General features: G+C 37.3%; 4 protein-coding genes across 15 annotated transcripts; 2 read left to right on the top strand and 2 right to left on the bottom strand.

Annotated features, from left to right (window-relative positions):
* Positions 1-4,151: 4,151 nt before the first annotated feature.
* f3a (coagulation factor III, tissue factor a) lies at positions 4,152-7,676 on the top strand. Of its 2 annotated transcripts, XM_027016318.3 has the most exons (6): positions 4,152-4,426; positions 4,570-4,678; positions 5,088-5,281; positions 5,386-5,570; positions 6,222-6,390; positions 6,772-7,676. In XM_027016318.3, the coding sequence occupies exons 1-6, from the start codon at positions 4,351-4,353 to the stop codon at positions 6,915-6,917; spliced, it is 879 nt and encodes a 292-aa protein (XP_026872119.2). In that variant the 5' UTR covers positions 4,152-4,350; the 3' UTR covers positions 6,918-7,676. The 2 variants fall into 2 exon arrangements, with proteins under 2 accessions (XP_026872119.2, XP_081552300.1); XM_081696174.1 differs by lacking the exon at positions 4,152-4,426 and having other exon boundaries at positions 4,974-5,281.
* Positions 7,677-7,681: 5 nt separating this feature from the next.
* acp5b (acid phosphatase 5b, tartrate resistant) lies at positions 7,682-11,101 on the bottom strand. Its single transcript, XM_027016306.3, has 7 exons — positions 10,807-11,101; positions 10,352-10,441; positions 10,030-10,220; positions 9,452-9,579; positions 9,122-9,313; positions 8,519-8,666; positions 7,682-8,382 (listed from the first exon to the last, which is right to left on the bottom strand). Exons 2-7 carry the CDS (start codon positions 10,419-10,421, stop codon positions 8,143-8,145), a joined length of 969 nt encoding a protein of 322 aa, XP_026872107.3. The 5' UTR covers positions 10,422-10,441; positions 10,807-11,101; the 3' UTR covers positions 7,682-8,142.
* A 152-nt stretch (positions 11,102-11,253) lies between these two features.
* abcd3a (ATP-binding cassette, sub-family D (ALD), member 3a) lies at positions 11,254-20,880 on the bottom strand. 8 transcript variants are annotated; one of them, XM_027015497.3, is made up of 23 exons: positions 19,936-20,880; positions 19,431-19,467; positions 19,009-19,110; positions 18,427-18,515; positions 18,246-18,315; positions 17,331-17,428; positions 17,095-17,218; positions 16,897-16,953; positions 16,660-16,802; positions 16,492-16,561; positions 16,293-16,362; positions 16,073-16,170; positions 15,832-15,923; positions 15,037-15,128; positions 14,886-14,958; positions 14,717-14,780; positions 13,304-13,381; positions 13,057-13,122; positions 12,868-12,957; positions 12,647-12,766; positions 12,424-12,528; positions 12,266-12,322; positions 11,254-12,164 (listed from the first exon to the last, which is right to left on the bottom strand). In XM_027015497.3, the coding sequence occupies exons 1-23, from the start codon at positions 20,043-20,045 to the stop codon at positions 12,087-12,089; spliced, it is 1,983 nt and encodes a 660-aa protein (XP_026871298.2). In that variant the 5' UTR covers positions 20,046-20,880; the 3' UTR covers positions 11,254-12,086. The 8 variants fall into 8 exon arrangements, with proteins under 8 accessions (XP_026871298.2, XP_035386433.2, XP_026871288.2 ...); XM_035530540.2 differs by having other exon boundaries at positions 14,886-14,952; XM_027015487.3 differs by lacking the exon at positions 18,246-18,315 and adding an exon at positions 17,771-17,840.
* A 118-nt stretch (positions 20,881-20,998) lies between these two features.
* Positions 20,999-26,277, top strand: fam168b (family with sequence similarity 168 member B). Of its 4 annotated transcripts, none has more exons than XM_027015544.3 (7): positions 20,999-21,144; positions 22,111-22,193; positions 22,345-22,428; positions 23,966-24,108; positions 24,404-24,581; positions 24,778-24,902; positions 25,071-26,277. In XM_027015544.3, exons 2-6 carry the CDS (start codon positions 22,124-22,126, stop codon positions 24,888-24,890), a joined length of 588 nt encoding a protein of 195 aa, XP_026871345.1. In that variant the 5' UTR covers positions 20,999-21,144; positions 22,111-22,123; the 3' UTR covers positions 24,891-24,902; positions 25,071-26,277. The 4 variants fall into 4 exon arrangements, with proteins under 4 accessions (XP_026871345.1, XP_026871335.1, XP_081552301.1 ...); XM_027015534.3 differs by having other exon boundaries at positions 24,401-24,581; XM_081696175.1 differs by having other exon boundaries at positions 21,009-21,144; positions 22,117-22,193; positions 24,401-24,581.
* The last annotated feature ends 1,150 nt before the right edge of the window (positions 26,278-27,427 follow it).

Below are 27,427 nucleotides of genomic sequence, written 5' to 3'. Positions count from 1 at the left end.
AATTGTAATAGATGAAAATGTCTTCAGATATCAACATTTTTCATACAGGGTAATTCTGTAAGAAGTTACTAACTGGGTTCTGTGATCATGATCCAGCTCTCGAGTGAAAATTCTCAAAACTGATTGATAACTTGGATCAGGTGTGTTTAACTAATATTAGTTAATGTAGCACTGTGTTAAACCCTGTTTCAAGAGCAGAGACTAGTTTGGTTTGGTGATTGCATACATAAACATAGCAGAGTCAACTCATCAATCATTTGCCAGGTTTAGTAGGTATGTCTGAGCAGAGCAATCACTAAACTTTGGAGGACTCCAGCCCTCCGCAACCAGACTTGGAAAGCGCTGATATAGAACATTTATCAACATAGTTTCTATAAGCATTATTTTTTTAAGATGTGTTATTTTTATGCTCATTAATAACATTACATAGTTAGAAAACCCATTTAGCTAGATATTTGATGAAACAGATTTATTTACAAACATAAATCTAGCCAGGGTATCTCTAGGTGTAGAGGAGGGTTAATTTTTTTCAGTAAGTATAGATATTTTTAACATTTTTGCTTTTGTTCATTTTTGCCCAATTTTTAGAGAGTGCAGAAGTGGGAGTGAAATAAATAAAAATCAGAATTAGAATAACTTTTATTTCATGGTACTTGTCAGGTACAGGAAGTTGCTTTGGTATGGTCTAAACTGCTCAATAGATTATAGTGCTGAAAAGATACAGGTGCATTGACATTACTGACAACTATGGAATAAATTCGTATTGGGAAAGAGACTGTTTGGATCAAAACTAATAAGAGGTGTGTGTTGGTTTTGAGTACCTTAAGGCATTTTCCAGAGGGGAGCTTCTGAAATAAGTAATGTCCCAGGACAACAGGATTTGTAGACATTGGTGTCCTGATTACTGTTCAAGACTGGGGCACGTGACAAGGGACAGAACATCAGAAATAATTACACTAAAAAGAATAACAAAAATAGGAGAGAGAGCTGTCAAACAGCAAACAAAAATACAACACCCAGTGCAAACATAATCTGAACAAGACCAGAATATGAACCAGAACGTGTTAACTTACAAAATGTCCTAATTTACTTTTGTTATGCTAATATAAGTCCAGCTTTCTGTTCATATATTCTGAAAGTAGGGAGTGAGTTGGAAAGCAAACAGTTAACAAAGGTTCCCTTCATTATTTGTTCTCTTCCTTCCAACCTTAAGAACTGGGAGCTTAGGAGCGTGGGTTACAGAACACTTCAACCTGAAAAAGAAGAATGTGAACTCAGTGTTTACTGATTATCGGGCATCTGTTCTCAGGTCAGAGCAAGTCCAGTACCTGCTCGCTGGCTTCAAAACAGACTTGCCCTGCTCAATTTGCGATACAAGGCCTGTAACTTAGGTACATGACAAATCTACATCATGTAATTGAAAGTTGTTAGGAATATAACTGAGTCTATTCACAAAAGTAAATTGCTTACAGTTCAGTATAGAGTTCTGTATGCATTGACGTCACTTTTCTGCTTATCTTCTTAAATTAAGGACAGCTGGATTTGACAGCGATCCATCCAAATTATCAGGTACATTGATGTGTCCAGATTTAGGATTTCCTTACATTTAACTATGTAAAGCTAGCTAGCCTAGCTGCATAGCCCCCAAAGGCTGACGCTTGGTCATAGTACAAGGCAGGGTTTGTTGGCTTAATTAAATTGAAGACACCAATGGGTGTTCTAGTTGTATGTAGACAGCTTTGCACAAATATTTGTATTTTATGAGCTGCAACCTTATTTGGAAACAAGCGCTTAACTACTTTGCGCGTAGTTAACACTGCCACTCAATAACGTTAACTAGTTAGCATTTTTTTAATGCAGGTAAAACAACCTCTTCTTTGATGTTACCATTAAGTCCAACATCTAAAATATAAATTCTTGTGGTCGTGATCTTCAGTGTTTCTCCGTTCCAAGTATAACTTCAATCTACTAGATTAGGTTAGCCAACTAGTTAGCTAACTAGCTGTATTGCTGTCTAAACTGGGGTTTGTCTAGCTAGCGAACACGGTCTTCTTTTCTTTAATTTTAGCAGTCTGTGAAAAGATAACTCTGGACTCTAGTTTAATCAATTTGTACAGTCAATTACACGACAACTTTTTGTCATATTTTAGATGTTTTTGTGCTTCCTCGGCATTCACACTAAACTAACACTGACAGTCAGTGGACACAATTGCAGTAACTCTCACCAACACTGACGTCACGTGAATATCCTGTATTGTTTTTCCAGTCCTGTTTCATGCTCTATGTATAGTGTGAACAGTTAGTTAGGATACTAGGTTAAATGAAATCGCATTTTACTGTCAGTCTGTTTCCTATGAATATTCTTTTATGTGTTAATATGACTTCTGCCAACTTAGTGCCACTTTGAACAGGTTTCAACTTGCCGTGTTGGTGAACAGATAGATGTCTGTACACATTTCAGTACAGAACAAATGACAAATCAGAACTAAACAAAAATCTCTTAATCAGAGGAAGCAGGGAAAACACATACAGACATCTGGTGTGTCTGATAGTGTTGGTTAATGATATGGGACCACCATCCCATAGCAGTTACAGTCAAAACACTAAGCTAAGCATAACAGGATGTGATTTGTGTAGTGCACATCTTCCCCAACAAGATCATGTGACAATCGCAAAAGTAGTGAATCATGCATTGTGAAGTTTTAAGAATGAACTCTACCTTATTATCTTTAGACCAGTATTTAATCAAACTAATAACTTTTCTTTTACAGGAAAAGTCTCCTGTCCACAGAAAATCTCTCTCTATGTGAATATTTCTTGTTATCAGTAAAATATTGCTTATAACTGAGAAAACATTGGAAGGCTCATTATGTATTCATATACTTCCTGTCATTTGGTATAGCAAATAAAAACAAACATTCTTGTAAAACTGCAGTTTCATTTCCAACAGCAAATTACTAGTATCCAAAGAAAACTATATATCTGTTGACCATAAGTGGATCAGTCAATTCAAAGACTGTGGAAAACATAAAGGCATTTTTATGAATTAAGGTCACAATGCACTATTATTCTCATGTAGACCTGGTCTGCTTAAATACAGTACTTCCAACATGTAGGCCTGCATGACAGTATAGTTAGTGGCTAGTGCATTAGGATGTAGTAATCATAATTTACTGATACAATATATTTTATTTAAGAACCTCCCCCTTTCCAGCACATCTCCCTGGAATTCTAAGTTTCTGTGTGCAGTAAGACTTTAATATGCAGAGCCACAGGCCAGAGTGATGCACCAGTTTCGGATTAGCATAAAGTCCTGAATGGGTAAAGGCCCTTGCTGGCATTTGGCCTGTGCACTGTGCCCATGATTCAGCCACTTTTTCAAAGGGCTAATAGCAGGAAAGAACTTGCACAAAACCAGAATTTTCCAAACTGCAATGTTATGAAAGACCACAGTAAATAATTTGAAAAGATGCATGATTTAAGAACCTTATTTGTAAACAAGCTTCAGATCCAGTTGTTGTTTAATAAATGGTATACACTTTACAAAACTAATCCTAATTGAGATTTCATGAAACATTAATTTGTTCTTCATACACACCATAACTTTTCAAAATTTGCTATGAATCAATTCCATATATCACAAATCCATTGGTCTTAAATTAACCTGTTAGTTTGTTGGAGAATACCAACAAATAATCATCACATAGGATAACTAATATACATTATGTAGGATATAATCAAAGTGAAAAGATTATGTAATGGAAATAAATCTATAATAAATGTTTCCTTGTTTGTTTGAATTATCAACACTATTGCTGACTGATGAACTATTGATGATTAAATTTGCCAAAAGCAGGCTGCAAAAAAAAAAAAAAGGAGTTTAGCTTTTTTTGTTTATTCAACCAAATGAAGTGTGCATCAATTGCGCTTCTTTTGTTAACAACAGCTTCACAATTTAGAAATAAACTTGGAATGCCATTTATGCAACAGGATTAATATTCTAATTAGATTAAGGAAATCCCTTCAGTAAAATAGCAAAGACAAGTTTAGCGGATAACCTTATATGGTCAATAACTACGCATTTAATTTGCATTGACTACATTTACCCATTCGCAGATTGTGCGGGGGGAGGGGGGCTGGCGGTTGGAATGTAATTATCAGGAGTGAGTCGCTGACCGCGTTCTCAGGAACTTGCACGGTACTTGAGTGAATTCTTAAACACAATATAAATCACACGAGAGGAGTTTACAGCACCGCATTTTTGCCTGGACACAAGAATTTTACATCCTTAGTACAATCGAATTAGTAGGCTCTTATCGGACAGCAGTTTAGCCTACTTCTGGGACTAAAATGAAGCAGTCGCGACAGTCGAAGAATTTAAGGTTTCTGTGTGTGTGGCTGTTTTTTGTAAAGAGCTATGCTTCAGGTGAGTCACAGCGGTGTTGAGAACTATTGATTCTTTTCCTGTTTTATGTTGTCTAATTGACACCTTATTTGACCTCATTACATATACTATTTTATTGCCTGTTAGTGTTAATAAAATACATGTTTCTGTATGTCTTTGTGTAGAAACCTTTCCGCGAGCCCAAAATGTCACTTGGATTTCATTTAATTTCAAGACATTATTAACATGGAGTCCAAAACCAACTAACTACTCATACACTGTAGAATTCTCACAGTAAGTGATATTGTCGCTGTTAAAATTGGACAGGCATATTTAAAGATGTTTTACGCAGACTACTTATTTATTGTTATATTGCATGTTTTTGTAAGGTTTTGTGGGCAGATGAATTTCAGATTAAGTGTTTGTCATTTGAGATATTTGTTGAATTACCATCAAATGTGCAAACTGTGTTATTACCACTTTGTTACACTGAAAATGTTACAACAACGTTCCACGCTCTATTCATATGGTAAAGTATAAGATATTTAATATTTAAGGTCAGTTGTAACATCATTGTTTTGTTTGACAGGTATTGCAGAAATCCACACCCTTTGCTTGCTTGAGCATGCAACAGCTGCCTCAAGGTTTTTGTATAATGGGATAGTAATGTAGTGTTGTAAATGCCATCATATCTTGGTTCCAGACGTGGCCAGAACAGAGAAAGGACCCCACTCTGTATTCAGACCAGTAACACCGAATGTGATCTAACGACTGCAGTTTCAAACCTGAAAGGCAAATACATAGCGGAGGTACAGTCAGAACCTGTGCGTGGTGTTAGCTCTGATCTAACAGAATTCCCCCACACAGCTTCCAACTGGTTCTGCCCCTTTAATGACAGTAGGTTCCTGGCAAAATTGTTTCATCCATCTCTTACATTTCCCCCTATTTACTAGTGAAACAACAGTCCATTGTTAAATTATCTTTTTGTCACTGTTTTACAGCAATCATTGGCAGACCTGAATTTAAGATTGCTGTGAACGAAGATCAGAGAACAATAACAGTACATGTAAAGGACATTGAAACAGCACTCCTCAATGGACAGAAACAGAGACAGAGCATTCGGGATATATTTAAAGACGACTTGCAATATAAGGTCTATTACAGGAAAGCCAAGAGCTCTGGGAAGGTAGGTTATGACTGTAAAATGTGTTCATGTATACTACCATGGTTTCAGACATTAAAATACAATGGGCAGTGCAGGATTATCAAGTGAGTGATTTATTTCTTATCAATATGTCGTGACCTGGCGGCCACAATTTCCTGTTTTTTTTACACACTCTCTGAAGCAATGGATATCAGTGTGAGGGTTTAGTGTCTATTACAAAGTTCAGAGATAAACACTGTGGTACTATGATATGCAACAGAGATGGAACACCACTTTCTCTCTGAAAAAATCTAGCACATCTACATATTCATTCTAATTATGTATTACCTGGTATGAGTCATTGGTTCACACAAATCAACAAACTACAAGTAAAACAAAATCCATTAGATTAAATCTCAGGGAACCAGAGAAATGATCATGCTTTTATGGTTGTTTGCAAATCTAAAATAACCTCTTATGGCCTGGAGCCTCTTTGTTAGATTTAGGGGTATGTAAAATTAGGAACAGGCTTGCAGGTCTTCTCAGGACCTGTTTACGACCTCTTCCTGCCAGGATGGCGTAATAGAATCCGGACATGTATTTAAAAGGGTTTGAAGAGCTTCATCCACTGCATCAGCCAGAAAATAAACAAATGAACATATGACTGTGTGCTCTGTATGTTCTGCTCCTTAGAAAGATAAGGTCAGCATGAGCAGCACGATAGAGCTGACTGGTCTGGACAAGGGTGTAAGCTACTGCATCAATGTGCAGGCCTACATTCCTTCCCGCAGCGTAGGCAAACAGTATGGCGAGCTCAGTCATGTGCAGTGCTCTCCGGAGGAGCACAAGTCAATCTTTGATGGTAAGCTCTGAAAAGACAAACACACCTATAATAGTTGGTGACTGTTCTGTCAAACGTGTTTTAGCACCTTTGTAATACAAGTAGATTGGTTTATTTTGTAATATTAATCAAAATAAAATGAAATAAGAAAATAATATGTAAAATACTAATTAAAATATTTCTTATAAATCTGTAGATGAGATTCTTTTATCCTTAGCTTTGTGGTTTAACACAATATATATGTGGTGAAAACAATGCGGGTGTCTAATGATACTGTAGCATATGGTGAGTAGTGGTGATCTTTCAGTAAGGTGTCACAGTGATGTGAGTAGGCAATGTTGCAAAATTGTCTAGTAAAGGGGATAGCTCACTAATAATTTCCTTCATTTTCTTGCATTGCAGAGTACAGCTTAGCAGTGATAGCTTCTGCCATCCTGGTCATCGTTGTGATAATATCAGTGGTGATTGCTGTCATACTTGTCTGCTGCAAACGTCAACAGAGGGCAAAGAAAAGAGGAACAGAGCGAGTGCCTTTGAAGGGGGTTTGAGGAGCATGTCTTTAGCTCCTCTGAACATAGAAATGAACGCTAATGTAAATGCATTTTACAATGAAACTGGATTTACCCTTTTCTAGCACCAGCATTGCAGTGTAAAGCAATGGAATTTTTTCATTTTGTTTCTATGAAACTAAACAGGTCTGTTACTTGTTTATCTAATGCAGCAGGTGGTTCTTTCGGTGATCACTGGATCAATGGTACTTTCAATCAATGGCACGATCTACTGTTTTTAAATTTTACAAGCACTGAGTTTGTTGTTGTAATTGCTGAGTTATTTTAAAAATTTTGGGGCTTTGTGCAAGCAGAGGGAAAACCAAAATATAAAATTTTAAAATTTTGGGGATTTGTGTATGCAGACAGAAAACCAAAATATAACACTATTGTATTAAATATTTTATGAGCATACTAATTTTTTTCTAGTTTTTACAAAAGCAATATCTATATATTAGTTTTTATAAGCATTTTATGGTACTGTAGACAAAGGTGTTACTATACTATGTATAATAAATATTACTTTAACTGAGAACCATAGACTGAAGAAAACTGGGCAAAACTGTCAAAGTTGCACTTTTACTTTGTAGACGTGGGAAATGGTACTAAAGTCATGATTACTTTTAGAAACTTCAAATAAATTCTGTATACTCACCAGATTCAGCAATTTGGGTCTCTACAATGTCAAATCTTATGTAACTCTGTTGCCATTTATACATAAGGGAAATTGTAAACTGAACTAAACATATTCAAATGTCACCCCCTTGTGTTTGCAGTGTTTATTCCAGAACCAGATAAAGCCTAAAAATAATTTTCAGTGGTGATTAAATATAAGGTTAGGGTATTTAGTTAAATTTAATCCAAATCTGGGTCTAATACGATATCAAGAAACCGGCCCTAAATATTTGACTCACTGTTTCTAAATATAAAGCGAATACTGTGAAAGCAGAAGGTATTTCATCATGATGTGGCACAAACATATACTTTTAACCTGAGATATGGATACTCCTGCAAATATATGTCTCTACATAATAGCTATACTCTTCATTTTAGAGAAATACTAAATTAACAAAGAAAAATTTTTTTTTGGTTTAAGTGAATAATGTTTAATATGAATAATTAATGTTTAAGTGAAATAATGGAAAAAAACACAGTTAAGCACATTGCTCAATTCATTCAGAGCCACTCATAATTATCATCATAATTATCAGTCTCCTTCAGTCTGCTATATGCTGCGTTTAGGCAGAGCAGTCTGAAACACACACTTACCATCCAACTGAATATAACTAACAGACATTTGCCTATCTGTGACCTCAAAGTATACAAAACCTCCTAAAGTTTTGTTGACAGCACTGGAAAACAGCTGCCAAGACAATGGGAAATTCTTCCTGTGGTGAGTAGAGCTGTCTAGGAAGTTCCCACTTCCACTGACAACAAATGCACTTCCATCCTCCTCCTTGATAAACTGAAAAAAAGTGACATTTCAAATAAAACACAACTTCCACAAAAGTAATTTGTTAAGAATTGACTAAATGTGGAAGTAGAGTGTCAAATTATTTAAATGTCAAATGCTAAGTGATTACTGTTCCTTAGGTTCTCACCTGTAAGCTGTGGTCATGGCCACTCAGATATAAAGTGACATTGAACTTCTTCAATAGGGGTCTCAGTCTCGCCACCAAACAGTGAGTAGGTCCATGGTGACCAACTGACCAAACAGGGTAGTGGCCAGCCACCACTACAAATTCAGACCTGAGGAGGAGTCAGAGGTCCGCTGTAAATCTTTTCATGAATCTGCTTATGGTCGACATTTAGACATCTTTAGCTTTTTTGAGGGAAGTCGTAAGGCTCTTGATAGGAATACCTAAATGTTAGGAATGGTGAGGAGTATTAAAATCTGGGTGGTCAGATATGGTAAGGGAGAACTATTGTGTTGCACGGGGTGTGTTTTTGTGCTCATGCAATGACTTCAGGAATGTATGGGTGGAACTGAGTATGAGGAGGAGTGGGGCAGGTCTGGACTTCCCAAATTCAGATTTATACTTCTTCAGAAAACAAAACAAAACAAAAACAAACAAACAAAAAAACCTAATCTAGTCATCACATCCAATATTAAACAGAAGTCTGCTCACAGATCTTTGAGTTGACTCACTCTTGTTTAGGTTGTATATAAATCTCTGGCTTGATTGTAAACCAAAATATCTTACTTCGCATTCTGTAGTGTCCTCTTGATCCATTCAAATTGTCGGTTGGCAGCAATGGGGTCTTCTGTGCCTTGTGGATGAAGTCCTTCATAAGTGTTCCCACACAAAACCACTGTGTCAATCATTAGGATTGTCATGGAGATGTTGGTGTGAGGAACCTTAAACTTCATCTGATAGTAGAGCTCAGGAAAATGCCTTTGGATTAAAGACACCTTACATCAACAGTTGAAGGTGTTACAAAATAGGTATTTTGGCATTTGTGTGACACCTATGCATTGTACCAAGCACTGTGTTAACATGTAGTGTGCACTTTAAACTATGGTGCAAACGTACCACCTCTCTGATCTGCCTGAGTAGGCAAGCTGAGCAGACACATTTCCCAAGTGATCGTGATTTCCTGCCACCAAATACCATGGAACAGGAATCAGTGCTGGATAGGAGAATACACGCTCATATGTTGCCTGGTGGTGAAATGAGGTGGTGAAATGAACTTAAATTCAGCAAGTACTTATCACTTATCATGTAGAGTGACATGGGTTCTTCTGTAGTTGGATGATTGGAGAGACATGCAACACCATGTCCACTAGAGGGCATGTTAATCATATATGATCTGCTAAGAGCACGTCACAAAGTTTGATGTCTATGTTTACTGAGTGTGAGGGCTATCAATATTAATGACACTCTGAGAACTCTCCTGCCAGTGAGGTCGCCAGTAAATCCTTTTTATCTGATTTTATCGAATTTTTTATGGCTTTGTATCTCATGAAATTTAGGCCAAAGTTAAAAGTAAGAAGCTGTAACTTTTAGAGATTCACGATAATTTACAATCAACCTAAGCCACAAACGTAAACATTTCAGTATTTTCATTAATTATAGCATATTTCCACTCATAATAAATGAAGATTGCAGACCTTAAAACGAATATCATTTACGTCCTTGACTCCGTTGTAGTAGAAGTTATCTCCTAGACTGAGGACAAAGTCCATTTGCCATTTCTCAGCAGCCTTCCCCAGTTCACCAGCTATGTCCTGCTCCTGGGGTGTGTAGTAGGGAGCAAAAGGAAGACCCCCCCAGTCTCCAATGGCAGCAAAGCGCAGAGACCCTTGAGAGACAAAACAGTCAAAGACATGGAGATCTGCCACATCTAGAAACTGTCATTTGCCATACATCAAACTGTTCAGTTCTAACCATAAAACTCATTTATTCTCCTTTTAGAAAAAAAGAGGTGCGTACTATGTTCCTGAGCTCGACATTTGCATAATATCTGGAGGAGAGCGAGGAGCAGAGGAGCCACCCAGGTCATGGTGTGTCAAGATGGATGATCTGTGTCCAATAACCATAACAATATGAGAACAAGAGTGTCTTATGATTACTTTCATTTCTTCTCAGAAGAGGAAGTTGTGTGGTTTAAGAAAAGCTTCCTGTATTTGTCTTGGAGGGAAAAAAAACAAAACATAACCACCTGATCATGCGATCCACATGACTTGTGTCAAAACATACATCAAATCACACAGAAAACGAACCCTTGAGTTGTAATATTATGTGACAATTTAAATGGGGACACCCAAGACTTTTGAAGTGAACACTACTAGCATAATATCAATAAAAATAGAATGCATATATCAAACAACTGTAACACATCCAAAAATATAAAATGCGCCACAATTACAATATGTGAAAGATCTTACTGAAGGATTTCATTCACTGGCTTCCACATTAATGATTGACATAACTGGAACAGCAGCTCATGATTACACCAGAACAGAATGACCAATGAGTAAAAATGCAGTTCAAAGCATAAGCCTTTAACCTAGTAGAGCATAGGGTGGAGCCATGACAAAATGCAGTTATCTTCTGTACACTATACTGTGCATATTACTACCCCAAACACTACTTTAACCAGTGAGACAGTTTTAGAGCAAATAAGAACTTGCATTCGGTGGTTTATAATGATCAGTAAACAAGGGACATAAAATAATGCTCAAGCGTGAAAAAGAAAGATATAATATGAATAACCCCTCAGCCATAGCCAACATGAAAATATTATCTTTGAAAATATTTCCTTTCACTGACTCAACTAGGGGCTATGCTACCCTTCCCAGTAATCTCAGAATAACCCAAAGAACAAAACATCATTAACTTCAACTGATTCATATTTTTATTATTATTGAAAAGGCATGAGTGAGTTCAATGCAGCTCTATGGACTCTTACTCTTTTGGTGCTATGAGTAGGTGTGTACAAAACCCAGAGGTGTTTACCCATTAAACAAGAGCACAGAGAAACTTGTTTGAAACAAAACATAAATGTCCATATAGGCAATTATTAGATAATCAGACAATGTTTTACAAGGCCTTCCAGTTTGCAAATCAGAGAGCAATGCACCCTGTACATCATTTCACTGTGAAAGGAAACATCCTGCTAGAATAGCTCCATCAAACCAGCTCACAGGGCCATACAATCGACCCACCACAAATCAATACATTAAGTACTAAGGCCACTTAGTAGCTTGACATTATAACGAATAGTGTACATGGAGTCTAAAAAGGCATTGTTAGTACTCTAGGACTACATATCCCCATGGTTCAAGAACAAATATCAGAGTCCAGATGCCTGGCATTGGACACCTTATGGACTATTTCCTCGCACATGACTTAATCTAAAACATGATTCATTCACATGCAGGATGTGAACACATTTCACTGGGATTAGCCCATTCACTATTCTTTTTAGTGGCAGTCTGTTAAATCGGACTGCACCTTAAATGACAAAGTAGACAATTATACAATCATGGAAGACAGAAATGTAGTGTTAATGGATTTTAACAGAGCTTCATCAAAAGCAAAAATGTTACAAGTGATTAAAAACAAAATCCTAGATTTTGTTGGCTGGCACGATTCTTTAAGTGCAGTGTTATGATATGCCTCCCAGCCAGAGCTGTGTGCACGCAATTGGTGGCTCTCTGCACTTCTAGGAGCCAAACTCCACTGTTTCATCAGTGATGGGCTTGAACTCATAATTCCCTCTTCCATCCATGTGCAGGTAGATCTGTAAACACAAACAAAACACAAGCTAGATATGTTCATGCACAAATGAGAAGCATAGACAACATCTTCACCGATAGCCCCGTCCCCTCACATGAGCCTCACCTCATGGTGCTTCCAAAGGGACTTTCTGTGGGAAACTGTGAACAGAGTAATGCCCACCTGCCAAGAATATAAAGGAGTTGTGAACTCGAAAGAGAAAGTTCAGGCCATTACAGAGATGTGCTGCAAGTGCAAGTTTAGAGGCGACAAGGCTTTCTTACCTTCCTGCAGTGGCTGTAAATGTAGTCCTCCACATCCACACTCACAGCACTAGTGCACTCGTCTAGGATGGCAAACTGAGGCTTGTGGTAGAACAACCGAGCCATCTGTGGCAAGCAAAGAAAACAGCAGCCAAATGATGTGTTCAGTATCATTGTTCATTGTTGAAGGATATTTCCTGACAGTTATGCTGCTTATGTTTTGGAGATGTGTTAGCTTCCTTACAGCCATCCTCTGCTTCTCTCCACCACTGAGAACATCCATCCAGTCCTGAACAGTGTTCCAAGAACCCTCCCGATCCAAGATATGCCCCAACTGCACATTGTCCAGGTATTCCTTCAGCACCTGTCACAAACACAGGAACCATATCAGGGAAACAAGGGTAGGAAAGAGCCCCAAGATGAGAATGTCTGATCCAGCCATGTTATTGTAACATTGTCCAGTACATGATCAGAAATGCCTTTCTTCTTCTGGTCCTCATAGGTGTCAGGGTAGATGACTTGATCCCTCAGTGTGCCGAGCGTCATGTACGGCCTCTGAATATGAATACAATACCATCAATGCATAGAAATTTATCTCTTGGAACATTCTAGAAAGTACAAGTATTGCTGTTAGTTATTTTTCAAGAATCTTGCCTGAGGGACATAGAAGAGTTTGCCTCTTTCTGGTTTAGTCAAATTTCCACCAAATAGGGGCCACAGCTAAAGGAAGGAAGGGAGGGGGAAAAAAAAAAACAAAACACACAACTTTACACAAACATATGCTCACATAACACTGCTTTCCAAAGTTTTTCCAGTCAGGGACAATTCATTATATACAACATAAAAAATGAACCTTATCAGAGTTCTGAGCAACTTCAAGAACTGGCTTTAAAATACTTACCTCTCCAAGAACTCTAAAAAGTGAGCTCTTTCCACAGCCATTGGGCCCACAGACCAAAACATTGGTGCCAGATTTCACCTTTGGAGATACATATATATATATGCAACCTTAGTAAGAGTCTCCATGATTCTTACCTGTGTTCACAATTACAGCATGGCCTGAACATTTTGAATATTGGGGATGTTTGTTAAAAACATTGTCGTCAAGTCACATCATCTTTATTCACATGGCATGTTTAAAGACAACAACAGGTATACACCAAAAGTGCTATACAACAAAATCAAGGAATTTCCAAAACAGTACAACACAACAGCAAAAAACAGGACAGACTAACAGATGTCACAGTTGTGTACATGCTAAGAAAACCCACATGCCTGAGACAATAATAGGTTTTTAAACTTTAAAAATGTCTACAGGAGAAGACAGTCTCAAACAAGAAGCTTTTGCTGTGCATGAGATCGTTTCCTCCTATAGAGGGGCTGTTAAAAAGAAAAGTTCAATCACTGTTTAATCTTAGCTAAGAGCATGCAATAGTTTATATCACCTGATTTGAAGATTTTAAGTGCTAGAGTGAGTGAATTAAAAACTGCAGCTACACTACCACAGCAACCTGCAGCCTTGGGGACACTGAGAAAGTAACACTCACTGGAACAATGTTCAACAAGAGTAGTGATAGTAAATCTCCAGTAGTGAGCCAAGTATACACTACAAAACGAAAATCCAAGCCACAGGAATCAAAAACTTATTTTAAATTAAGTCTTAAACACTACAGACCTTGCATTAAAAAGAGTTGCTTTAGCTGAGGTACAATCCAAAGTAAACAGTAAAGCTAAACCAGTAGGAAGATTTGTCAAAGTGATTGTCAAAGTGAATTCCTTTATGTTAAACATATGATCTAGCTGAACAGTGACAAGAGTGTGACCAGACTGATGGAATGCATGTGTCAACAGCACTGTACTGCAACAGCCAGTACATCTATGTGGCTTCATCTCAGAGCTTTAGTGCACTGCACAGTCTAAACAGCTTTCTACAAGGCCACTGAAGATAGAAAGAGCAAAAACAAATAATTTAATTTATATTATAAGAATGGTTTATAAAAACAAGGAAAACAAAGTGGTATACCCATGCACACCAAGTCTGACATAAGTAACTCACCCAAGTAAGCCTCTTCCTTACACTACACAAGTTTTTTTTAAAAATCACTGGGTACCTTATAACTGATCACCTCTACATTATTAATAAAATGGTGACTGGATAGATTTTAACTACATTAACAAACTTGCTTAATTTTATAGCTTATTATGAAACATTAATATTGTTTTTAATGGTGGTTTTAAGATGTATATGGTAACTCATTCAGAATCACCAATGAGTAGTTAACTTAAATATATTACATCCTACATATAAACTTACCTCAAAGGTAAGGTCTTTAATCAAAATATCTCCATTGGGTGTTACCAAGGGTGTGTGTTCAAACCTGGAGAAAAACAATTGATAAAATACCTTATTATCCATTTGTTGGAAATCTGATAAAACCTGTCAAAATTTTGAAGATGAGAGAGAGAGGAAGTCTTCTACTTACTTGATGATGTTGTCTATGTGGATGATTTGCCCACTTCCAGGCTGCAAGATTAGTTTTTCTAAGCCATCTGTTTCTGTCAATATGAAATCAGGTATGAATAACAAAGCCTAGTGTCTGCCCACAATTTTCCCCTCAACATATTAGAGCTCACCTTTCTCTGACTGAGAGACCATGGTACGCTCATATTTCCCAGAATTCAGCTCTTTTAAGACCTTCATAAGCTCAGTGATTCGGGTGGTAAACCTATGGATAAAGAACAATTAACAAATTATTATTTAAATAAGTAAGTAAAGTAAATCCATCCTATAAATCTGATCACACCATGTGGGTTGCTTTAAACAGTACAGTCCAACCCCTTCTTTGGTGGATGTACGTGAGGAGATCTAGATTCACATCATTATGGCAATGCATACTGCCTATGCTAATCTGCTAAAATGCTAACTTCTATCCTGTCTTTCCCACCACTAAACTCAAACAGACATGAATTACCATATAATGGGGCATAGGAAGCTCAGTGCTTGAGGTACTTGACTAGTAATCAGTATGTTGCCAATTTAAGCCCCGCCGCTGCCAAGTTGCCACTGTTGGGCCCCTAAGCAAGACCATTAACCCTCAGTTGCTCAAGTTGTGTTCAGTCATAATTATAAGTCTTTTTGGGTAAAAGCATCAGCCCAATACCGTTAATGTATATGTAGAACATAATCCTTTTAAAGTACTGCCAAATAGTCTCTTGCTATTGAATAGAACTGGCCACATTTTCTTGTTTTTTGTTTTAATTAAACTAAAATCCAGATCTGAGCTCTAGGCAGAGGAGACTGTTACTGACAGTTCAGAATGGAGATGTGTTTAGTCTACATTTTATTTATCTATCATTTTATTTATGACAAATAAAATCTCATTTCAAGACTGTTTTAATTATATTTTGGGCCTAATAAACAATCTTTACCCTGAGAGCCTTGTCATTTCTCGTCCGGCGAGTACGATCCTGCCAAGGGCCTGGGACATGCGAAGCAGCATGCGGCCACTCTGGTAGTAATCCTACAGAGAGGGGGAATGGGGGAATAAACTGGTGCCGCTCTGGTGCATGTGTTCAGGTGGTTTGATGCCTTCAACTGAGCAAATAATTCTCAGTTACACGTTTCAGTTCAGTAATGTGTTTAAAAGCAGGTGGCGTTTAGGCCATTCACCTCCAGCAGTTCAGCATGCGTGCTGTGGATGTGGCGCGGGTGGGTCAGGTTCAGAAAGGGCCGACTCACGACCAGATAGCCAACAACAGTAGCCAAGTCTGCACATGACAGAAAGAAGGATTACCACTGAAAATGAATTTGTGTTGGGCTTACTGTGAATGTCAATATATATGCCTGGGTTTAATATCTATTTTGCCTGTATTCTCAGGCCTTAACTTACACTTAGCAATGATGCTATCTACCATGCCCATGGAGAAGCGGAAAAAGATGAAATTATGTAAGTGGTCAACCTGAAGGCAAAGTACATAAAGGAAAATACAAATGAACAGCCATTCATAACAAGTCCAACTCTTCAACTCAATTTCTGGTCAATTTTTGAAAGGGTCAGTTCATCATTAAAGTACAGAAGCAGTTCTCACCAGCTTCTTAAAGGTGGCATGGATGGTCTGTTTCTCCCTCACATTTCCATTGTAGAATGCAATCTCCTCACTAAAGGACAGCCCCAGTTAGAAAGGCATGATGTTAACAAGTACTTATCCTGTATGCACAATTTTAAATGACCCACTGCTGCATAAAAAAAAAATTACCTGTTGGTGATGAGGCGGGAGTTAACGTATCGGTACTCCCCCTCATATTTCTGTTCGGTCACAGTCATCTTTCCAATGGGTCTCCTCAACCTCGTCAAGAAGAGGCCCGAGATCAGCAGGTATGCCATCATAGTAGCAGGGCCCTGAAGGCACAGATGATATAACATGTGCTCACTGCCAGATATTTATTTTATAAATGTGTTGTTCAGGAACTGTTGAAAACAAATTCAGATTTACCTGTGCTCCAATTGCAGTTGTCAACTTGAAGATGTACAGGCCAATGTCAAGAAGAGGCTGGAAGGGCATAAATGAATACAGGAAGAGAAAATAAAACACTGTGATATTGTTTAATTGTAGAAATAAAACACCTCTACTTTAAAAGCAATCTTGTTTAAAAAAATAAAGAAAAAAAGCACTGAAGGAGAGGGGCTGCACCTTGCTAAGGTTAGAGTAGAGGTCAACCACACTGTTGCAGAACTTTTCCACATCCTGGGTCAGGAGCTGATCAGCATTTGCAATTCGGTTATCCAGGTTGCCCATTTTGTAGTAGGTGTATCCCCTAAAATTGGTAAAACCAAAAAACCAAAACCCTAAGATGTAGGACAACAGCAATATATGGTGTGCTTTGTCTGAGAAACTACACATGAAGGGAAGCTCATAACTGTCCTTACTTTAGGTACTCTTCATAGAGATGTTTGGTGAGTCTTTCACGGAAGCAGAGCTTCAGCTCATTCAGACCAAGTTTCAAAAGATTGTTCACCAGGGCAATCTATAATAGGAAAGGACTACTATTTTATACAAGGTATGAAATCATCTTTGATGCAGCTAAAACACATTACTCATAGGTAAGGGGGTGGGAAAACAAACATATGATGTAGAAAATGCATACATAATGAATATTGGTAGCTCATTATATTAGAGGGCATAGCAATATTAATGTGGAATGTTAGAGTTACAGGAATCTGTAAGTGCACATAAATATCATCAGGCCTCCTCTGAATTTCTATACATGTTTAAATCTGAAAATATTACACTATAATTACACCTAAAACACAGTTCAATGCATAAATGCTGTATCATGCCTGAAAAATATTTTTAAAAAGTCACTTACAACTGGCATGACCCTCATAAAGTTGAACAAATACTTCTTGAAATCTTTTTTGGAGCGACCAATAATTGCACTGTAAACCACAACATGCACAAAAATATGAGCAAGCAAAGTCAGTAAGACCAGTGGAACAAGGCGAGTGTCTGCTATAGGTAACCCTGCACAAAAAGAAAAAAGTGCTCCCAAAATCCATGTCCGTATGACAAAAGGAACATTCACACATGCAAGACCTTGCTGTCTTGAGGGGGATATAATGCCAGAATTTGTATCAGAGGAGCTCTGTATTTTAGTACTGAAACCAAGATAGCTGAGTAGTATATTAGTTTGTACATTTTCAAGTAAGCAATTGGCTGCTTTGTGGCTTAATCAAGTCAGATGAATGAGTCATGTATGGCTATGTTGTCAATAGCACAATTTCACACACTTATTAGTCTGGAATCTTTTCACAGCAAATGGAAGACACATGGTCAAACATTACCCCAGGTATGACCGAAATGTAGGAATAAAAGTGCCTTTTGAATAGTTTTATATCTCTGCTAATGATACCACTGTGGAAGATTAAAACAAAATATATATATATATATTGTTCAGGTATTAAAACTTGAAAAACAATGATAAACATTTCACTGAATTAGAGGCATTAAGCATCAGGATCCCACCTTTCAATCATTGTGCCATTCTGGATCATCCAAACATCACAGTATGTCCGAGCCACAAGCATAATTGCAATCATGCTCAAGTACCAAGTCTATGACACAAAATACAGATGGAAAATTTTAAGTCTTCAGGTAACTGCAGGGCAATTACCAAGATATACTCTGTCACTGAAGCCTGTGAAAGATATAAGCAAAATAATTTGAGTTCAAAATTACTTTTTAATATAACAATAAATATATTCATGATATATTCAGTTTTGCCAAAAATGCAAAACTATTTTACAACATGGCAAAAGCCATGCACGCAGTTTGAGTGACATGGGTGTCTACATTTCTTACACTTCATTTAGCTGGCACTGCATTATGGTAGTACTGTAAAGCCACATTTCACACATGCACTAGTGTGGTCTACGGTGTTTCTCTGTAAGTAATGCAATTAATAGTTCATGAACTTTGCACAAATTACCATATCAGTAAATCAAAGTTTCTACTGATCAAAAAAGCCAGGTTGTGGTGGTCATTACCATGTAAACATATGTTTAATCATTTCATAAACAAAATGTTTAATCATTTTGAAACGCTCACCTCTTTACAGAAGACTCTTGGCACCATGATCCTGAGAATTCGAGTGATTCGGACAAAAAAGATTTTGTCCACAGCAGCCCTTTCCTTTTTCACATCTTTCTGCTAATTTGAAAATGCAAAGCAAAAAAAGAAGAGATTTTTCAAATTCATTCTAGGTTAATTGTACCCAGTTCCCCAATTAATTTAGTTACCTTCATCAGTCAGTACTAACTACCGACTGAAATTTTAATTTAAAAACAACAGACACTCTAATATGGATTATATTTTTCACCCACTGCAGCTAAATCTTAGAAGGTATGACAACCAAGCCTAAAAAGCAAATAAACCAAGACCAAATCAATAGTTTATCTACACTCCCATCATGCAATTATTCAGAATTAGCATTTTTCCTATGGAAAATTATATATAGCTAGATCACTTACATCATTGTTTAAGAGCAGTTCTGATGAACTCTTCTTGCTGTTTTTGCAGGTGAGAAAATATCAGACAACTAGTTTTGCACCAAGTTCTTTTTCACATGTATAGCAGTGGCATAGGTTAACACTCAACATCAAAATGTATTCAAAAGCGTTTTACCTTAGACGAAAGCGTGGCCATAGTCGGCCTGATAATTTACTTAGACAATGAGCGACATCGAGAATGACTGCAAACTCATTGACATGTCATGCCTCGTAAGTGAAATGTATTTTATTTGGTAAAAGGTTGTTTTACGTTGACAATTATTATTATTTTCTTTTTGCTGTGAACACCAGAAGTTCTCTAAACCATTTGACATCTTGTCTAAGCAGGGTCAATTATTAGAGCTAGCTAATGCTAACACATTGTTAGCTATGCTAGCTAACGATAAAGTTAACATGAGCGACGTAGTGAGCGTGAAAATACAATTGCATGTATGAATGACAGTTGAAGAGCATAGGAGTTACCTACCTATTCAACTTGGCAGATCTTTGTCTTTGCTTAAGTAAATACAAAAAGATCAAGATAGCACCAGCTATTGAAGAATTCTTTGCTGTCAAGTATTTACTGACGACCGCCATGTTTCTCACTGCAACGAATAGACGAACTAGCTGGCTGGCATGTGGAGAAATGAAGAAGCTCCTCTAGTGGTGGTAGGCTAGTAGCTGTCCTACTCAGTGACATGGGTTACAAAGGTTTGGAGTTGAGCTTATTGGCTCTTTTATAACTGGCGACCGATTTTATCGTGAATGCTGAAAAATGGCAGCGCATATTGGTCTTTTAAAAGCTTTAAAAACTGCTTCAAGGCATTGGCTCCCATGATATTATGATGCCTTTTCATGACTTTTAAGAGGCGATCTGTACCTTTTCATCTTCACAGCATTTTAACACCAAGGGGAAAACCACTGACCTATTGTCACATGAGGATATGTATTTGATTAAGGACTTCTGTATGCCTCTCTGGACAAGGGCGTTTGCCAGATGCTGCACATGTAAAACTTCAATGGCATATTTTATATAGTTGTGTAGCTAGCATAGCAAAAAGGTGATTTGCTTCATATCCCCATTTGCAATTTCAGTTTGCAGTGAACATTACTCCTACAAGATGCAAACAATCTACATTGCTTAGCTGTCTAGTTAAATATATGAGTTTGACAAAGCAAGCCGTTTAAATATTTTCCTTGAAATATGCTGACGTTCCGTTATGCCAAAGTAACATACCGTAGGCAAGCAGCTGGATCAAAACAAGACCCGCTAAGTTAGCTAACTACCTACCTAGAATATATAGCTAAGCTATCTGTGTTATAGTGTTATTGCTCGGATCCTCGTACAGCTATATGTAGAACATTTTCGTAACGGAACTATTTTTGCGGTGGCCTGTAGACATCCCAGGTCCGTCACATGTCTTTCCCGAACAAATCACAGGTTAGCTATAAAAGGTATCAATATTTGTTGTTTTCGGGACAATGCTGCGATCTAGTTACCGCAACTACTGGCTGAAACGTACTTCCGCTCAGTTATACGGAAGTGACGCACGTCGCTTCCAGACTTGCTGCGCAGCGTTCGTAGCCAACGTTAGAGCGCTAGACAACATCAGGCGATCTAGGGATAAAATATCCTTATTTTTTAATACATTTATTGCAGGCAGGAATTGCAGTCGACACAGAAACTTAAACAGTCGTAAGTAACACCTATACTGTTCCAGAGGCATTCATTTGTGTTGTGTAAACCGACCTGTTGCCAGGATTTCTCAAAGCAGGAGATGGATGGGGCATAGATGTGAGTGGGATAACTGGTGGGATAACCGAGGATGCGAGGTGATGAAGCGGCCGTGCAACGCAATGCCATTCGCGGCCTACACTGCCACTGCTTTATGCCATGCGTAAATGGCACGCTGTGTTATTTATATTCGTGTTAAAGTGACATAGCAGGATTGCTTATTGCGGCAACAATGCTAAAAAAAAAGTTATGCCTTACTCGACGTTCCCTCAGTGTTAAATCAGTGGACGTGCAGCGTCAGTTTACAATAGAGTTGAAGCTAATTGCAAAGCATGCTTACGTTTAAGAAGCAGCTGCTAACCTAACTAACTAGCGAGAAGCCTACTTAGCAGTATGGTCAACTCTTAAATTTATTTTTATCACTGTAGACAGTTTTTGTTATTGTGTACGTATGTATGCTTACTCATCACAGTTGTCACTTTTGAAGCGACAAAGATCATTTGTGGGTGCAATTAGGTTACAACACAAAAACTCTACAGTTTTTGTAGCATTAGGTAACTTACCCCGCATCTTAGTATAAGCAATGTTTTGTTTGGACAACTTTTAAGGACCATATGCATTTGGAAGCTGACAGTTATGTCCTGCACATCAGCATATATCCATTGTGTTACTGGATTATAAAATAAATAGCAAAACTATTGGATTCTAAGGAAAACGTTTTCCTCTTATGTACTTGGCAATAAATAATCTGCAGTATAGTTAACATAATAATAAGAGGTTTTAATAAGAAAGCAAGTTTTTCTAGCTAGTTGTATCTTGTGGTTATTTCAAATTGTGTGATGTTGCAATATCAAGAGCTATCTTACAAGGTCCTGTGATTTTTAACATATTTGGCTGTTATGTATTGGTTTGTTACTGTTCTCAAAGGAGCAGAGAGATCATGAACCCTGTCTACAGCCCTGCACCAACAGGGGTTCCTTATGCCAACCCTAAAGGAATAGGCTACCCAGGTAAATAACAGAGCACCTTCAAAATTGTCTCTCCAGTTTTAGAATCAATGTTTTGTAAGTTTTTGTGTCACTGAACATTATATCCTTTTATAAGATTATTACCACCTTTTGTAATGAAACAACTGGACCTGCTCTGTGTCATAACATGCAGCTGGGTTTCCTGTTGGCTATGCAGCAGCTGCCCCTGCTTACTCTCCAAACATGTACCCTGGAGCTAACCCAGCTTTCCCCACAGGTAAGGGTAGCTATTGACAAACAAAATGCTTCTTAGTACGATCTTCTTAAAAGGTAAAGCCATGTATGGAGCACATCCTTCACTCTGAGGCCCATAAGATATGGTTTCAACGCCTGACTACTTCCCAGTTCTCATAATCCAGGGTAAGAGTTGTAGAAGCCAAACAGTACTTATTTTATGGTTAATTCCAATTATTTTATGGTTTTGTATTCCTTTACATGTAAGACTGCCATTAACACTATGACAGGTTTATGTCACAGGATAGCTGTTTGATCATTTCATTTTGCAGTATCATCCATCAAGAACCATGGGGTTACTGTGTCAGAAGGTCAATGTAGGATTTGTGTGCTTTTTGTAAAATTGTTTATTGGATGCATAAAACAAATGGTTATTTGTAACAGATAATCTAAACTGTTGAACTTTGAAAAAATGTATAATTGTGTGTAATTATGTTTGTGACTAAGTTTTTAATGTCTTCAGTTTTTAGTTCAGTTTCCACATGCATTTGAATCCATAAATGTATGTGTGTCATCTATGGGAACAGTTTCTGTATTAGCTAGATGAATATAGAGAAAGCTATACACAGAGAAAGGGTAAACAAGGTGGCTAAAAATGAACAAGACTGATAAAATGAGAATATATTGAATAAATAAGTGAAATTAGAGCTACTATCATTGTAACTTTGAGCAAGGCAGTTTAATCCCACATTAACGGTAATGACTGAAATTAGGAAACATATCTTGAGGCTTTCCCCATCTTCTCCCAAAATTTCAAACTGACAGGTTGTCAGTCATGCTGTTTCCATAATCAAAATGGTTTAAAGTGAACCTAGCTAATCAGGGTCCTAAAACCTTGTTTATTCCAAATATTATAAATGTATTGACTTCCATTTATTACATTTTTTATAAATATTTATTAAGATCAGAACTACTATGTATTTTTACATTCCATTGTGATGTAATTTTTATGCTCTATTAATGTAGTTGTGTTGTAATGTTATGATAGAATGTTGTTAGTTTTGTGATTATTTTAACACTGACTTACTTTAACACTGATGTAAATGTGCTTTTTTTTGTACTTATTATTTTAACAAGAACTAACAGTAAGTGCTGAACATGTACTTTATTTAAAAAAAGAGTATTCAGATTATATACTGTGGCAAATGTATTGAACACATATAGGATCTGTTTTTAGTTCTGAGCTCTAGTCTTGTTCAGTCAGAGGCTCAGATTTGGGCTCTCTCCAGAGACCGGCAAGAATCTGGGATTCTTAGCATGTCTTTCTATTTCAGTCCCAAATATAACATTTGGGACAATATAACATTTGAAGTTACAGTGGGAGCACCTAAATAATTTTCAAAATGACACACCTGTCAATTATTATTTTATTTAAGATTTACCTAAAATTATTACTTGAATAATTAACACGGCATGTAAATTCCCAAGCAAAAGCCCTAACCATGTATGAGAGCAGTACCTTCAAACAGGAATGTCACAAAGATTATGTATTTAAATCCTCTGTTTACATCACCTTCTAGGTTATGCACCAGGGACACCATTCAAAATGTCCTGCTCCCCGACAACAGGTGCTGTCCCCCCCTACTCCTCATCACCTAACCCATACCCTGCTGCTGTGTACCCTGTGAGGAGCTCCTATCCTCAGCAAAATCCATATGCTCAGGTGAGTGGTTACATAAGTGTGTACGGAAGGGGTGTCCATCTCCAGTCCTGGAGAACTACCACCCTGAAAGTTTAGTTCCAATCCTAATTTAAGAGTTAATGAAGCAGTTAATCAAGGCCTTCATTAACATCTGAATGTATGGGTCAGGTGTGTTGGAACTAAACTTTGAAGGCCTAGATCATAAGGTATGGAGTCAGGCACCCCTGGTGGAAGGAATTTATGTACTTTTATTTTTCCTCAGTGCACAGATGTAGATGTTTGTTTGCTCCAAAGTGAATTGTCTTTTCCACAGCAGCAAGGCACTTACTACACACAACCATTGTATGCCGCCCCACCCCATGTAATTCATCATACTACAGTGGTTCAGCCCAATGGCATGCCAGCAGCGATATATGCTCCACCTATCCCACCTCCTCGTCCTAATGGGGTTGCTATGGGAATGGTAGCAGGCACCACAATGGCAATGTCAGCTGGTATGTGAGAAGGTCAATGCTAATGTTTTTAAACTATTCTAATGGAACTTCATTCATTAAATGTATCTCAATCCTGAGAATGAAGGAATAAAACATTTATTCTTCTGTTAATCATAGAAAGAAGCCCGCACAGTATTTGACTAAAATTTTTCACCTACATGATTATACTGAATATTATGTCTCCTTCATTCCTCAGGGACTTTATTAACAACTCACTCCCCAACTCCAGTAGCTCCTCACCCTGTCACTGTGCCCACATATCGACCCCCTGGAACTCCTACTTACAGCTATGTGCCCCCTCAGTGGTGAACAGATGGCACTGTAAGTACAACATATTTGATGGTATTTGCTTAGACAAAATGTTCAGAATACAGAGCATATGAACACTTTTTTTAAGACAATGCATTAATGTTGTATTTGAGACAAAATATGTTAATGTACTTTTTAATAAATATTGTCAGGTTTATGGTTGTTTTTTGTATTCCACAGGTCAGAAAATGGTAGATATGCATTCGCACAGTCTAGTATTTTACAGTTACAGTTGGGGCTGATGCCACATGTGTTTCCAGCCAGTTGTTCTTCCTTCCAAGCATAATGTGAATCTGAAGAGAGTTGGCAGAAGAAAGTAAGCTTTGGAATGAGAACAAGAACCTTTCCATTCCGACTATATTTGTTACCATTACTTATGTGTTCTACAGCATATCTCACATCAGAAGACTAGCTCTTCACGCAGACTTGTGTTTTGTTGACTGTCTTGCAGTTTTTTTAGAGCATTGAAGCATAGAAGTGAAAAGAAAAGGCATTTGGAATGAATTTGTATTTAGAACCCATATTGAATTGAATGCATGTATATATTGAAAATAACAATGCTAGCTGAATCTACCTGCTGTGGTCAATACAAAATCATAAAAAGGTTATCAGAAGCAAAATCCAAAGGATTATGGTTTAAAAAAACAGCAACTTGACATCTCAAATGCAGTGTCTATTGATGCTTCATAGAAAATATAATTTGCATTTTTCATTTTTAAAAAGTTTCATTTTCTTTGGTTTTAACTAGGATTTACATTTTGGTAAGTATACCTGATGTGTTTTTATCTGTGTAACACACATGGTGTTGCGCTTCTGCCACTACGTATTTGAAGGAGGGTTGGATATTTTTTGATTTAGCACCTCAAAAGACATATCCATTTCCCTTCTGATTGGTTCATCATTCCTCATGCTCTCACTGGAGATAATTGATGCACATATTTGACTGTGTATATAGATTGGTTGGCCGAGCTGCCGAATAACCCCTTGTACTGGTGCTGAGAGCATGCCTACTTATTTGTCTTTTTTAAGTTTTATGTTGGAGGTCTGACTGAAAGAGTGACAGTGGAATCATTGCTGACATTTTGAAATGGAAAACTGCTAAATGTAAAATTGATTTATGTTGTCAATTTATAATGCAAACATTTGATAACACTACTGAGGACATAGTAACTTATTTGAGCCATTTGGTTAAGAATGAGGGGGAAAAAAACCAAACAAACTTGTATTGCTTGTTACCTCAAGGTTGCACCATCACTGACTGAACTTCATTGTCTTTTTACTTATTCATATATACTGCCTATGTCACCTCAGTTAAATAATGTTTTGTAATGTTTTGGAGTTTTGTTTTGTATTTTCAAAAAAGACCAAAAATAAACATAATAATGAATATTGTCATTTGTGTCAGTTATGCACAAAAAAAGTGAAGGTTTTATGGAAATCAGTGAACAATTTTGACTCTGAAGTATAATGCTGGTACTTGTAGAAGGAACAAGGATACAGGATGCCAGTAAGCAGCGTAAAGGCGAGTCTAAGCGGGGAGCCATATGATTTGCACTATTTCAAGACTGAGCAACGCTACGGTTTCGTACTAGACAATTCGTATTATTAACCAATTCGTATTAGCATAATCCGTATTATTAACCAATTCATATTAGTTACTGTAATGTGTTTGTGTCACAAAGGTTCCAAATTGCAAATGAACGAAACAATTACAAGTGCAGATTTTTACGTTCGCCGTGAAGACCCATCGCGCTCCAAATAAAAAACAAACCGCTGCAATTACGCAAAGCATATTGATAAAAATGAAATAATTTGTGCTACATTTCCAAATCGCGGTTTCCAAAACAAAGCACGCAACTTCGTAAATGCTGCAAATCCAGTCACGATGGGTTTGCCCGGTCACCGTAGATTTGAGTATAAGTCAAATGTAATTAGACGACGTTCTAAAACGGTTGTACTAACTTTTAATGACAGTTAAAATTTCACGCTCATACTTACTCGCCGTTAAAAAAAGAAGCCAAGTTTGAATCATTTTAAAAACGTTGCGAGTTCTTGCCATATTTTGGAGAGATTACGTAAGTTATGGATTTGCCATCATGAAAATGCTTTGTGTTTAGTATCTAGATAGGTTAATTACCTAAATTAGTCAACTAGCTATCCAGCTAGCAGTAAGCGTCAGTTAGCTAGCTATGACCATGATTATAGCTATATTTTAGACAAGACATTTTAGATTGTCTAGTATTTGTTTTCTTCACTTCATTTACTTTTAGTAAGATTAAAAACCCGCCATGGATTTAGATGATGCTTCTCGACAAGTTCAAAACCAAAGACAGTCTACCAGAATTCAAGATTCTGCTTTTCGACAGGTAGCGTTAACTAGATGGCTAGAGTGCTAGTTTAAGATAAAGTGTTTTATTGGTCGTCATGGTAGAACTTCGGGCGATGCAGCAGCTCCAGCCTAGAATAGAGTTTAAGATGGAATTGCAATAAAATAAAGTAAAAATAAAAACTATGGGGACAATGACTGTACTATGTAC

Source organism: Electrophorus electricus, chromosome 14, assembly GCF_041902795.1.
Source record: "Electrophorus electricus isolate QZ-2024a chromosome 14, ASM4190279v1, whole genome shotgun sequence".
NCBI lineage: Eukaryota > Metazoa > Chordata > Actinopteri > Gymnotiformes > Gymnotidae > Electrophorus > Electrophorus electricus.
This window is presented reverse-complemented; position numbering and strand designations above follow the sequence as displayed.

Excerpts from the sequence above, each read along its gene's own strand:
- fam168b (XM_027015534.3), top strand. The coding sequence starts at position 22,124 with ATGAACCCTGTCTACAGCCCTGCACCAACAGGGGTTCCTTATGCCAAC. Across the intron at positions 22,429-23,965 it reads TAACCCAGCTTTCCCCACAG|GTTATGCACCAGGGACACCA; the intron begins GTAAGGGTAGCT and ends ATCACCTTCTAG. Across the intron at positions 24,109-24,400 it reads AGCAAAATCCATATGCTCAG|CAGCAAGGCACTTACTACAC; the intron begins GTGAGTGGTTAC and ends TCTTTTCCACAG.
- acp5b (XM_027016306.3), bottom strand. The coding sequence starts at position 10,421 with ATGACCTGGGTGGCTCCTCTGCTCCTCGCTCTCCTCCAGATATTATGC. Across the intron at positions 9,580-10,029 it reads TAAATGATATTCGTTTTAAG|GCAACATATGAGCGTGTATT; the intron begins GTCTGCAATCTT and ends TTTCACCACCAG. Across the intron at positions 8,383-8,518 it reads GCCATGACCACAGCTTACAG|TTTATCAAGGAGGAGGATGG; the intron begins GTGAGAACCTAA and ends ACTTTTTTTCAG.
- f3a (XM_027016318.3), top strand. The coding sequence starts at position 4,351 with ATGAAGCAGTCGCGACAGTCGAAGAATTTAAGGTTTCTGTGTGTGTGG. Across the intron at positions 4,679-5,087 it reads TACACTGTAGAATTCTCACA|ACGTGGCCAGAACAGAGAAA; the intron begins GTAAGTGATATT and ends TCTTGGTTCCAG. Across the intron at positions 5,571-6,221 it reads AAGCCAAGAGCTCTGGGAAG|AAAGATAAGGTCAGCATGAG; the intron begins GTAGGTTATGAC and ends TCTGCTCCTTAG.
- abcd3a (XM_027015497.3), bottom strand. The coding sequence starts at position 20,045 with ATGGCGGTCGTCAGTAAATACTTGACAGCAAAGAATTCTTCAATAGCT. Across the intron at positions 18,316-18,426 it reads AATGGCACAATGATTGAAAG|TGGTATCATTAGCAGAGATA; the intron begins GTGGGATCCTGA and ends AATCTTCCACAG. Across the intron at positions 13,382-14,716 it reads TTAAAGACCTTACCTTTGAG|GTGAAATCTGGCACCAATGT; the intron begins GTAAGTTTATAT and ends GTATCTCCAAAG.